A 12,863-nucleotide genomic window follows, 5' to 3' on the forward strand; every position below is an offset into this window, starting at 1 on the left:
TTTTATAGTGGAGAGTATTAATGTGGTGACTCAGGCTACACATTATTGATAATTATGTGTTTTTTTTTTTTTTTTTTACTCACAGGTCCCAATGCCCTCGCTGGGTTGTTTCCTGTGTAATGGGCCATCACAATGTTGTATTTTTCCAGCTTCTACATGTGCCTTTGTTGCCTTTTCACCTGGTCAGTCTTCCTCTCGGCTTCCACACATGCTGCCTGCTTTCTCTCCAGTAACGACGCCAGTGCCACAAGTCTGGGAGACGAGCTGACCTGGGCTGTCCGTCTGGACCCCTCTCAAGGCTCTGGACGGAGAGAGGAGTTGGATGCCCTTGCCAAAGAACTTTCAGATGCTGCAGGGCTTGAAAACCGAGGTGTTATAGGGGAATTAAAGGACCATTACCTGTTTGTACATATAGGTGATGCACATTGTCATGACGAAGTTCGTAAGACAATCCATGACCTTTTCACACAACATGACAGCGTGAGATGGTTCTCAGAGCAAAAACTACTGAAGAGATCCAAAAGGAGCTTGCACTTTAATGATCCTAAATACCCATTACAGTGGCATTTGGTAAGACTTCTACTTTGAATCTTGAAATTCTAATGCAATATGAAAAGCAGTGTTTAAACCTATTCGGGGGTCAGATCTCTGCACTCGAGTTTCAGAGTTTGTCCATCTATCATACAAATGACCATAGTTAGGTTAAAAAAAGACCATCTTGTGCAACCATAAAAATAATAAAATAATATCATACAATCCCATATACACAATCCTATAGCCACTGTCGATCCAGAGTTAAGGCGAAAAACCCCAGCAAAGCATGATCCAATTTGCTACAGCAGGGAAAAAAATTGCTTCCTGATCCCCCAAGAGGCAATCGGATTTTCCCTGAATCAACTTTACCTATAAATGTTAGTACCCAGTTATATTATGTACATTTAGGAAAAAATCCAGGCCCCTTTTAAAACTATCTACTGAGCTGGCCGGAACCACCTCCTGGAGGGAGTCTATTCCACATTTTCACATCTCTTACTGTGTAGAAACCTTTCTGTATTTGGAGATGAAATCTCTTTTCCTCTATGCGTAAAAAGTGCCACCTTGTCCCCTGTGTTGACCGTAAAGTTAATAACTCAACACCAAGTTCACTATATGGACCCCCTATATATTTGTACATGTTGATCATATCCCCCCTTAATCTCCTCTTCTCAAGAGAATAAATTCAGTTCCTCTAATCTTTCCTCATAGCTGAGCTCCTCCATGCCTCTTATCAGTTTGGTTGCCCTTCTCTGCACTTTCTCCAGTTCCCCGATATCTTTTTTGTGAACTGGTGCCCAAAACTGAACTGCATATTCCAGATGAGGTCTTACTAATGATTTGTACAGGGGCCAAAGGTTCTAACTTCTAATTTTAGATTTTTATGGGCTCAACAGTGAGATTGCTCCCAGGGTAGGTTGAAGGTGCACAAATGGGAAATCTTGGTGGTAAAAAGGGTAAAGCTGCTATGGGGGGGGGTGTTACGGCTTGCACCTAACTCCTCAAAATTGCCTACTAATTTGTGGATTGTACTAGTGGATCTGTACATTTTTATTAATAAAAATATATAATATACATGCACACCAGTATACAGAAATGTTGAAAGTGCCATCTTGGGCTGTATATTTATATTGCTGTTCTAAATTACTAAAATCCCTTTTAAAGAAAAAAAATAAGTTTAAAAGATTTTGCATAAAATGACCCACCTAGAGGCTGCTCCATCCCACCTACAGAAAATCACACAAGAAAGGTTAAAAAAAAAGTCCCCCTCCAACAGAATCATTCACTTTTTTCTGTGCCTACTAGGTAATATCAGGGCTCTCAGCACTGTTATTTTTATCTTTTTGGGGATCCCTAGACTTTTGTCTCTTGATCTCTTTATGTTTTGAGTGTGGTGAGAGGTGGCTGGGTGGGGGTTACCAGTGCTCCAAAATTAGGCTGGCCATACATCAGAATTCAGCAAGTTCAGCAAGAACCGGCCCAATTTTGATCAATATATGGCCATTCCCGTTCATGAGAAGTCGATGTATCAGTCGGCATCTCATAAACTGGATTGCTGGGAAATTTCAGTTGGATTGGCACTGCAGCCAATAGGCTGCAACCCTGCTTTGTGTATTTGGATGGGGGGAGGTGGGGGAATCTCTCCACTGTCCAAAATAAAATGACACAGCGAGGAGGATTCCCACATCCACACCAAATGTGTGCAAGGATGAATCAGTTAATTTTTTTTTCACTCAGCCAGCTGGTTCAATGAAAAAAACTGAACCATGTATGGGCAGCTTTAGACTAAACTTTGGTCTCCTTGTGCATCAGTTCCATGGTTGCATTTCAACCCAAAAATCTCACGGTACTGTACAAGGAACATCACTTACAGCTTTGGCAGTGCCACTTCCATTCCTGCATTGATCAGGAAATAGGTTTTTTCCCATTCTGTATATGTTTCTTTCCATTGGGGTTACCACTGGCGCTGTAGAATCACAGAAACTAGGAATGCATCAATACCATTTTTTTTTTTTTGCGAGGAGTTGTTCAGTTGTGTCTGACTCTTCGTCACCTCATGGACCTTAGCGTTTCAGGCTTTTCTGTTCTCCACTGCCTCCTGGAGCTTGCTTAACTTCATGTTCATTGTTTCCATGATGCTATCTATCCATCTTGTTTTCTGTCGTCTTCGTCTCCTTTTTCCTTCCATGTTTCCCAGCATCGGGGTCTTTTCCAATAAGTCTTCTCTTCGCATTAGGTGACCAAAGTATTCAAGTTTCAGCTTCAGGATCTGTCCTTCCAGTGAATATTCACAGTTGATTACCTTCAAGATTGGCTGGTTTGATCTTCTTGCCATCCAAGGGACTTTCAAGAGTCTTCTCCCACACCATAATTCAAAAGTATAAATTCTTTGGCGTTCAGCCTTCCTTATGGTCCAACTTTTAGAGACATTGGTTACTACTGGGAATACCAAAGCTTTGACTATACGGCACTTTGTCAGTAGGGTGATGTCTCTGCTTTTTATAATGTTGTCTAGGTTTGCCATTGCTTTCCTTCCAAGAAGCAAGCGTCCCGTAAAGGGGTTGTAAAGTCAGAAGGTTTTTTTTTTTACTGCATTCTATGCCTTAAGATAAAAAACCTTCTGTGTGCAGCCACTGCCCCAGCACCCTCTAATACTTACCTGAGCCCCAGGTAAGGGACTCTTCTCCTGATTGCCTGAGAAACAGCAGCAGCGCCATTGGCTCCCGCTGCTGTCAATCAAGGTCAGTTAGCCAATCAGGAGAGAGAGGGGACGTGGCCTAATCAGGACTCCGTGTCTAAATGTGGACACAGAGCTGTGACTTGGCTTGGGTGCCCCTATAGCAAGCTGCTTGCTGTGGGAGCACTCAACAGGAGGGAAGGTCCGGGAGCGCCGAAGAGGGACATGAGAAGAGTAGGATCCGGGCCGCTCTGTGCAAATCCACTGCACCGAGCAGGTAAGTATAACATGTTTGTTATTTTTAGAGGGAAAAAAAACGAGAATTTACAATCGCTTTAATTTCATGGCTGCAGTCACCGTCCACCGTAATCTTGGAGCCTAGAAGGGTAAAATCTGTCACTATTTCCATTTCTTCTCCTTCTATTTGCAAAGGATTGATGGGACCAGTTGTCATGATCTTTGTTTTCTTAACCACTTCAGCCCCGGACCATTTGGCTGCCTAAAGACCAGAACACTTTTTACAATTTGGCACTGCGTCGCTTTAACTGGTACTTGCGCTGTACCCAAACAAAATTTGCGTCTTTTTTTTCCCCACAAATAGAGCTTTCTTTTTATGGTATTTGATTGCCTCTGCGATATTTATTTTTTGCGATATAAGCGGAAAAAGACTGAAAATTTTGAAAAAAAAATGATATTTTCTACTTTTTGTTATAAGAAAAATCCAATAAAATCAATTTTAGTCATACATTTAGGCCAAAATGTATTCAGCCACATGTCTTTGGTAAAGAAAATGTCAATATACGTATATACGTGCTAAAATGGCAGGGCAGTACAAACTGCCCCCAAATGACCCCATTTTTGGAAGTAGACATCCTAAGGAAATTGCTGAGAGGCATGCTGACCCCATTGAATATTTAATTTTTTTTGTCCCAAGTGATTGAAAAATTACAAAACAAACCCAAAAAAAACAAATTTTTACAAAAAGTTGTCACTAAATGATATATTGCTCACACATGCCATGGTTCTATGTGAAATTACACCCCAAAATACATTCTGCTGCTTATCCTGAGTACAAGGATACCACATGTGTGAGAGAAGCCTCCGTGTACGGGACCCCGAAAACCAACCACTGCCTTCAGGCTTTCTAAGGGCATAAATTTTTGATTTCACTCCTCACTACCTACCACTACTCATCACAGTTTTGAAGACCAGATAGCACAACCCCCCCCCCCCCACCCCCAAATGACCCAATTTTGGAAAGTAGACACCCCAAGCTATTTGCTGGGAGGCATCTTGAGTCCATGGAATATTTTATATTTTGACACAAGTTGCAGAAAAATTACAATTTTTTTGCACAAAGTTGTCACTAAATGATATATTGCTCAAACATGCCATGGGCATGTGTGGAATTACACCCCAAAATACATTCTGCTGCTTCTCCTGAGTACGGGGATACCACATGTGTGAGACTTTTACAGGACCCCGAAAACCAAGCACTGCCTTCAGGATTTCTAAGGGCGAAAATTTTTGATTTTACTCCTTACTATCTATCACAGTTTCAAAGGCCATAAAATGCCAAGATAGCACAACCCCCCCCCCCCCAAATGACCCCATTTTGGAAAGTAGACACCCCAAGCTATTTGCTGAGAGGCATGGGCAAAGCCAACTTACTGAATTTGGATTGGGAAGGTGAGGTGAAGCACCGTCTGGAAACAAAAGGGCTCTGACGATCTCTTCCTGAAATTTAAGGAAGGATCCAGTCCGTCCTGAAGCTCTGTATAGCACATGAGCGTTCAGCAAAGCCAATTGAAATAAATAAGCAGACACTTTTTTTGTACCAGCGTCTGGCCTTACGGGCAACTAGGTACGGCGCCAACAACTGGTCACTGAGGTCCACCCCTCCCATATTTTGGTTATATTTGTGGACACAGAGGGGTTTCTCCACAACACCAGTCGCCGTAGGAATTTGGACCATCGTATCTACGTGAGGGGAAGACAGAACGAAAACATTCTTATTATCCCTCCACTTCACAGTGAGCAAATTGTTACACTTAAAGCAGGCTCTCTCCCCCAGCCTAAGATGGAAATCTACAAGCCGCTGGGGTAAGCCCCGGTGATTTGGTCGCACAGTGCCACATGTGCCAATCTGATGATCAAACAAGTGACTAAAAAGTGGCACACTTGTGTAATAATTGTCCGCATACAAATGGTACCCCTTTCCGAATAAGGGTGACACCAAGTCCCACACAATCTTGCCAGCGCTCTCTATGTAATCTGGGCAGTTCGGCGGCTCTACTATCTCTTCCCTCGTAAACCTTAAAACTATATGTATAGCCTGTGGCCCTGTCACAGAGCTTATACATCTTGACCCCGTATCTGGCACACTTGCTGGGAAGATACTGTTTTAAAGACAAGTGGCCAGAAAATTTAATCAGGGACTCAGCAACGCAGTTAACTTGATAGGGAGTAAACAAGGCTGCAAAACGTTGGTTGAAGTGGTTTACGAGGGGCCAAATTTTGTAGAGCCGATTGTATCCAGGGTCTCCACGAGGACGACAGAGTTCATTGTCGTTGAAGTGCATGAACCGCAAGATCTGCTCGTATTGTGCCCTAGCCATGGAAGCAGAGAACACGGGCGTATGGTGAATTGGGTCAGTGGACCAATATGACCGCAACTCGCTATTTTTAGTTACGCCCATGAGGAGGGATAGGCCCAGGAAGGTCTTAAATTCTGAGACTGTAATTGGTTTCCAATCTCTGGCAAGGGAGGACAACTGGGGATTAGCAGCGATGAATTGACCAGCATACAAATTACTTTGGTCCACAATAGCTCTATAGAGATCTCCTGTAAAAAACAGCGAATAAAAAAGTGACATAAAATCAACTGTTTCCACCTGAATTCCGGGTTGGCCAGTGAATGGTACGGGTGCTGCAGAAGTGGTGGGCTCCCAATTAGGATTGGCAAATTCTGTAGGAAGGACACTATGGGCACGACCAGCCTGTCTTTGTCTTCTTGGTGGCAGCGGGACACTACTTTGTGCTTGCCACCTCGCCAGCTTGAACTGCACTTATGGGACTCGCCACGTCACCACGTGATACTGCAGTGCTGGATGTACGACCAGGGTGTACTAGGCCACTGGTGCTTGCCAGTTCACCAGAAGGATGAGCGGCACTAGTACTTCTCTGCTCCATACGAGAGCCCTGCGGTTCTTGCACCTCAACAACAGCAGAAGAAGATCGGGGTCTGGTACGCCTGACCTTGACAGGGACCACAACTCCGTCGTCAGAGCTCTCTATCTTGGAGCCGCTGTTGTCTACAGGATCGTATTCTGAGCCTAAATCTAACAGATGAGTGACTTCCTATTCACTATCTGTCGTGCTCAGAAATGTGTAAGCCTCTTCACTACTGTACCTTCGATTTGCAATTTTGAGCTCAAAATTTACCGGTACACTAGTGAGACTCACAGGAAAAAAAGCTCCTATGCTGTCAGCAACTGTATCAAACGCTACCAATAAAATTGTTAGCGATCGCAGGGATCAGGCCTGACTCTGCGAACGCTGCAGTTATGTGTTGTGTTTTGTAAGTGACAGTGATCGATCGATACTGCACTTGGGTGGGCTGGGTGGAGGAGCAAAACGCAGGTGCTAGCAGGTATCTGGGCTGATCCCACTAAAGCCTCATACACACGATAGGACTTTGTACAAACTTTCCCTTGGATTTTTGTACAAAGGGCGTTGGCCATAAGTTTGTATTGCATACACATGGCAGAACTTTTTCAGCCAACTAATCACGTGGTTTTTCAGCTCTTTACCACCACCCTTTGGTCAACTTCTGTATTGTTCTGTATTGTTGTCTGATATTGTGTCAATCTCGACGCTTTTATCGGCGAGATTGACACCTTGCGAGCCGGATTCACACTGGTGCGCAGATCCGACTTGGATCCCCGCCAATGCCAGGCACTGTGTTTGGTATGAATCTTGAGGGGGAACTGCACGCCAAATTTTAAATTAAAAAAAAAAAAAAGGCATGGGTTCCCCTCCAGGGCCATTCCAGGCCCTTACGTCTGGTATGGATTTTAAGGGGAACCCCTACACCGAAAAAACGGCGTGGGGGTTCCCCCAAAATCTATACCAGACCCTTATCCGAGCACGCAGCCCGGCCAGTCGGGAAAGGGGGTGGGGACAAGAGAGCGCCCCCCCCGCCAAGCCGTACCAGGCCGCATGCCCTCAACATGGGGGGTGAGTGCTTTGGGGGCCCCCCCCAAAGCACCTTGTCCCCATGTTGATGAGGACAAGGGCCTCTTCCCGACAACCCTGGCCTTTGGTTGTCGGGGTCTGCGGGGGCTTATCGGAATTCGGAAGCCCCCTTTAATAAGGGGGCCCCCAGATCCTGGCCCCCCACCCTATGTGAATGAGTATGGGGTACATCGTACCCCTACCCATTCACCTAGGGAAAAAAGTGTCAATTAAAAAAAAAACTACACAGGTTTTTATAGTAATTTATTAGACAGCTCCTGGGGTCTTCTTCCGACTTCGGGGGTCTTCTTCCGACTTCGCCGCTCTCTCCAGCCTCTTCTCCCGGTGTCCGGTTCTTCTCCCGCTCTCTGGCCTCTTCTCCCGGTGTCCGGTTCTTCTGCCGGCTCCTCCGCTATCTTCTGCCGCTCTTTTGCTAGCAGACTTCTGCATCGTCTTCTTCCCTCTTCTCTTCTTCCGATGTTGACACGACGCTCTCTCCCACTGTAATGCTGTCTGAGCGTTCCGCAATGACTTATATAGGCGGTGACTCCGCCCCCTTATGATGTCACAGTCCTGGGGCATGCTGGGACTGTGACGTCATAAGGTGGTGTGGTCATCGGAGCATGCCCCGGGACTTAAAATCCATACCGCCTGGTATTCCCCCAGAGGGGGATTCCCTCTCGCGCCCGCCGCAGTAGGAAAATGTGTTTTTCCTATTGCAGCCAGCGCGAGATGTACAGTACCCTTTTGCCGAGAACCAGCGCGATGGGATCGCGCTGGAAACATTCTCGCGGCTGCGTACTGTAGTTTGTACAAAAGTCCATTGGTTTTGTGTACACACGATCGGACTTTGCTCCATCGGACTTTTGTTGCCGGAAAGTTTGTGCATTCGCACAGCCAACAAAAGCCCGATGGAAACAGAAAAAGTTTGTCCGATGGAGCGTACACATGGTCGGATGTTGCTCCAAAACAGCTAATTTGCATGTTTGTTGTCAAAAAGTCAGATCGTGTGTATGGGCCTTAACACTGCATTTTTTGGAACCCTAAACTGCTGGGGACGCTAGTATAGATCTGATCAGATCAGTTATTGATCCGTTCAGACACTATACCACTAAGGGAGGTGGATGTTAGCGCTACTGGCACTAATCTGACTTCTGTCTGGGGTGACGCAGACCCTAACTGATGCTAAAACCTAACTTTAATCACCCGCCGAGCGATCAGGGGGTTAAACCTTTATTGGGTAATGGCGGGTGCCCTGATGCTATAAAAACGAAGTAACTAACCAGCGTCACCCGTAACACTTATATGGTGATCACTGGTGACGGGGTGAAAGGGTTAACTAGGGGGAGATCAGGGAGTTAAAACCTTTATTATGTAGTATATGGGGGTACCTGACGCTATAAAAACCTGACGGTGAACCTAAATAACTAACAGGCTAACTAGCGTCACCCGCGTCACTAATATGGCGATCAGAAAAAAGAGCGCTTAGTGACACTGGCGACAGGGATGAAAGGGTTAACTGGGGGGTGATCAAGGGGTTAAACCTTTATTGGGGGGGTTGGGGGGGTACCCTAGACCTAAAGGGGCCTACCACTAACTGCCCTAACACTTATAATAGTCACAAAATGACACCATTGCAGTGATCAGTAAAAAAATGAAAACTGCTTTTGGTGTCACTGTGACAGGGAGTGCAGGGGTGTGATTGGGGGGTGATTTGTGTGCCTATGTGTACTGGTGTTAGTGTGCTGTTGGCGTAACTCGCATTGAAGTCTTCTCTCATCGGGCGCCGGAACGATAAGGCTCCACGAGGAGAGATGACATCACTACCTCTGCTTCTGTTTACAGTTTCAGAAGCAGAGGAAGCTTCTCATTCGCCAGGAGCGATCGTGAGGGAGAGGCCATGAATCAGTGGCCTCCCCCTCAGGACAGATCGCTCCTGGAACTATGCCGACTGCCTCGGGCACCGGGGGGGGGGGTTGCGCACAATGTACCCATACATTACTCTGCCTGCCCGTGCCATTCTGCCCACGTATATCGTCGTGAGGTGGTCGGCAAGTGGTTAATGTTCAGTTTTCACCTTCATTAAGAGACTCATTGGTTTTTCTTCACTTACAAGTGCCAATACTTTTTTTTTTTTTTTTTTTTTTTTTACCTGATTCCTACCGCAACTGTTTTGTTTACACTTCAGCTGTCAGAAATGGTACAAAGCATTAACCAAAATGGTACAAATACAAACGTTATTTACAAAGAAAATCTGTTTATTTTTTTATGTGAAACGTCTAAATATATGTTAAAGGTATAAAAATAACGAACAAAGCAAGCAAAAAAAAAAAAAAAAAAAAAAGTTTGAGTTATTACTGTAGTTTATAAAATAGAAGTGAACAAAAAAAAAAGTCAGCAGGAAAATTATTTAATTTAAATGGAGAAGTAGAATAAGGGGGCAATTCAGGCTGATTAGAGTAAATTATGGGTTAAGAAGGGGGTTAAACGGGAACATTTAAAAAAAAAAAAAAGTTTTCTTTATTTGACAGGTTGCTTCAAAGTGATTTCAATAATCAATATCAATAAAGTCCCCCATTCAGAAATCTTGTGTCATTCATTGAAGCAGTAATGGCTTCTATGAATGGCACAGTGGTGCAGAATAGACGCGCATATGATCGAACTGCATGATTGAAAGGGCTCCTGACAGCCCCTCAGTTGCATTAACCCTCACTGCACCAGAAGATTATTGGAAGGTGCGGTAGGAAAGACAAACATTTCTCCTAAACCAAGAAGAATCAGCACAAGGGTCATATTATACTAACCATGTTATGTTCCTTGTGCTCTTTTTGTTTTATTTTTATGTTTGTAATTTAGGCTAAAAGTCTTTAAACCATGGGCAAAATGGTAGGGTGGATGTGGCTGTATTCAAGTTTGTGAAAAATTCTTTTTGAAGGTACAGGTAAAGCTATAAAATGTTATGGAGGAAAAGATTGAGGGATCCTTAGAGGTCTAGGAAAGCACACTTAAATATCCCTGAGCCCTGTATGTTTGGTTAAAGTCACTCACTTGAAAGGGAGGTTCCATCTGATTATTATTATTTGACCTGCGTGTTTCATCTACATTACAAATTAATGTGTGTCTCAGTTTTCATTTGGTAGAGCATGCATATTGGAAGGATTGGGGTTTGCTAACTCTAGAGATCTTTTAGATCAGGACAGTGTTCCGTATGTTAAAAACAGGGACATCCGTCTCTACTGTGGCCGAACCATGATGTTTACATTGTTCTCTTTGGACATACAAGGATGTTTCCAGAGCTACGATCTGCAGAGCTTATTGTATGCACACCAGCTAGTTGTAGACTACATTTAGTTTTACAAAGCTATAAAAAGGAAAAACGCCTACTCTACATTAGAGGTCGACCGATATGGGTTTTTCTCTGCCCGATGCCGATATTTAGAAATCGCGGTGGCCGATGGCCGATATGTGATGCCGATTTTTTTGGGCCGATATATTTGGCCGATTTTTTTTTTTTTTTTCCTTTCTTTTTTCCCTTCATCTCATAAAATCTAACAGTTAGACCCCTTTCACACTGGGGCGTTTTTCAGGCACTTTTGGGCTAAAAAGAGCGCCTGTAAAGTGCCTGTAAAACGGCTCCCCTGCAGTCTCAGTGTGATATCCCGAGTGCTTTCACACTGAGGCGATGCACTGGCAGGATGTAAAAAAAAAATCTTGCAAACGGCATCTTTGGAGCGGTGTATACCGCTGCTCCACCACTCCTGCCCATTGAAATGAATGCGCACCGCTGCCGAAGCGCCTGCAAAGCGTTTTGGCAGCGGCGCTTCAGGGGCACATTTAACCCCTTCCTCGGCCGCTAGCTGGGTTATAAGCGCCCCGCTAGCAGCCGAATAGCGCCTCTAAAATGACGGTAAAGCACCGCTAAAACTAGCAGCGTTTTACCATCAACGCATGCCCGCTCCAGTGTGAAAGCAGCCTTAAGTAATACAGAAATTTTTTTTCATTTAAACATTAAACAAAACAAACCTTCAATCAGTTCTCTTGTATGTATAATTTAGAAAAAACAAAAAAAACAAAAAAAATATCTTAAATAATAAATACACAAAAACAGGTAATCAAAACTTTTGGACGAAAAAAAATGGGCTAACTTTACTGCTTAGGTTTTTTTTTTTAATTCATTACTGTATTTTTTTTTTTAAATTGCGTTTGAAAGACCGCTGCGCAAATACTGTGTGACATAAAATATTGCAACAATCACCATTTTATTCCCTAGGGTCTCTGCTAAAAAAATATATATAATGTTTGGGGGTTCTAAGTGATTTTCTAGCAGAAAATACAGGATTTTTACTTGTAAGCAATAAGTGTCAGAAAAGATTTAGTCTTTAAATGGTTAAACTGAGAACTTCTACACACTGAGTTCAGTCTATTGATAAAAAGAACCTGAAAGATACAATGTATCTTCTTATCAGACTTGGCAGGCTGCCCGGAGGAGGAGAGAATCCTCTTCCACAGGTAACCTTAGGAAACTTGCATTAACTTCTATTACAGAAGTCATTTGCAAGTCACGGCTGAAGTTATAATCGGCCTTTTTTATCAGCACAATCGGCCGATGCCGATTAAGTAAAAAACGCCAAATATCGGCCGATATATCGGCCGGCCGATATATCGGTCGACCTCTACTCTACATTTCATTTAATACAATGTACAGTAAAGGCAAAATGTTTTCCTAGCTACACTGGAAGAATGCCGGTGGCAGATTTTGTGTTTATACGGGCATGATAGAAAAGACATCGCTGGAATTCATGTTCATTTCCCACATACTTAGTATTTGTTTCTGCATCTTTTTTTTTAAGAGACAATCTACCAGAAGTCCTGTGACCTTCTACCTTCATGTAGTGAGCTAACCACTTTAACAACAGATGTGAAAGGTTGTGGAGTAGAAAGTTAACAAATGAGGTGGACTTTTTGTTACAATAATGTAGATAGATATAGCTAAAAATACATCTACTAAGCCACTTATCTTATTTGTTAGAAATATAGATTCATGCTGCTTGTGATGGGGAAGAGTTTGGATGCAGTTCTGCTTGGGGGGGGGGGGGGGGACTGTCATTGTCCACTGCTAAAGCCAATCACAGTCCTGCTAGCCCCACCCACCATCTGGAGGAAGATGACTCGCTTGGTTGCCACTACCAATCTCAGAAAGTAGGGATTTCACTGATTGAGAAAACCACAATCAGGTGACAGTTTGTGGAATTACTGTTGAGCTTCTGGGAACTTTCTGGGAACTTTGTTGAAATTATTCCTGAACCTTTGCATCATTTACCACTGAACCCCTGCACTCTGTGTCCCGTTAAGCCACAGCCAGTATTCAGAGCAACAAAAATCACACCCAACCACTTTTTCATAGTTGCGGGGGCCC

The 12,863-nt window shown here is 43.8% G+C and overlaps 1 protein-coding gene across 3 annotated transcripts in view; it reads left to right on the forward strand.

Moving 5' to 3' along the window:
- Positions 1-12,863, forward strand: part of PCSK7 (proprotein convertase subtilisin/kexin type 7) — a 222,888-nt gene that overhangs the window by 20,109 nt on the left and 189,916 nt on the right. For all 3 annotated transcript variants that reach the window (XM_073602365.1, XM_073602366.1, XM_073602367.1), the window contains one exon: positions 86-570. In XM_073602365.1, the coding sequence (XP_073458466.1) occupies positions 133-570 (438 nt within the window). In that variant the 5' untranslated portion in view covers positions 86-132. The remainder of the gene's footprint in view (positions 1-85; positions 571-12,863) is intronic.

The sequence above is a fragment of the Aquarana catesbeiana genome, linkage group LG10, assembly GCF_042186555.1.
Source record: "Aquarana catesbeiana isolate 2022-GZ linkage group LG10, ASM4218655v1, whole genome shotgun sequence".
NCBI classification, from domain to species: Eukaryota; Metazoa; Chordata; class Amphibia; order Anura; family Ranidae; genus Aquarana; species Aquarana catesbeiana.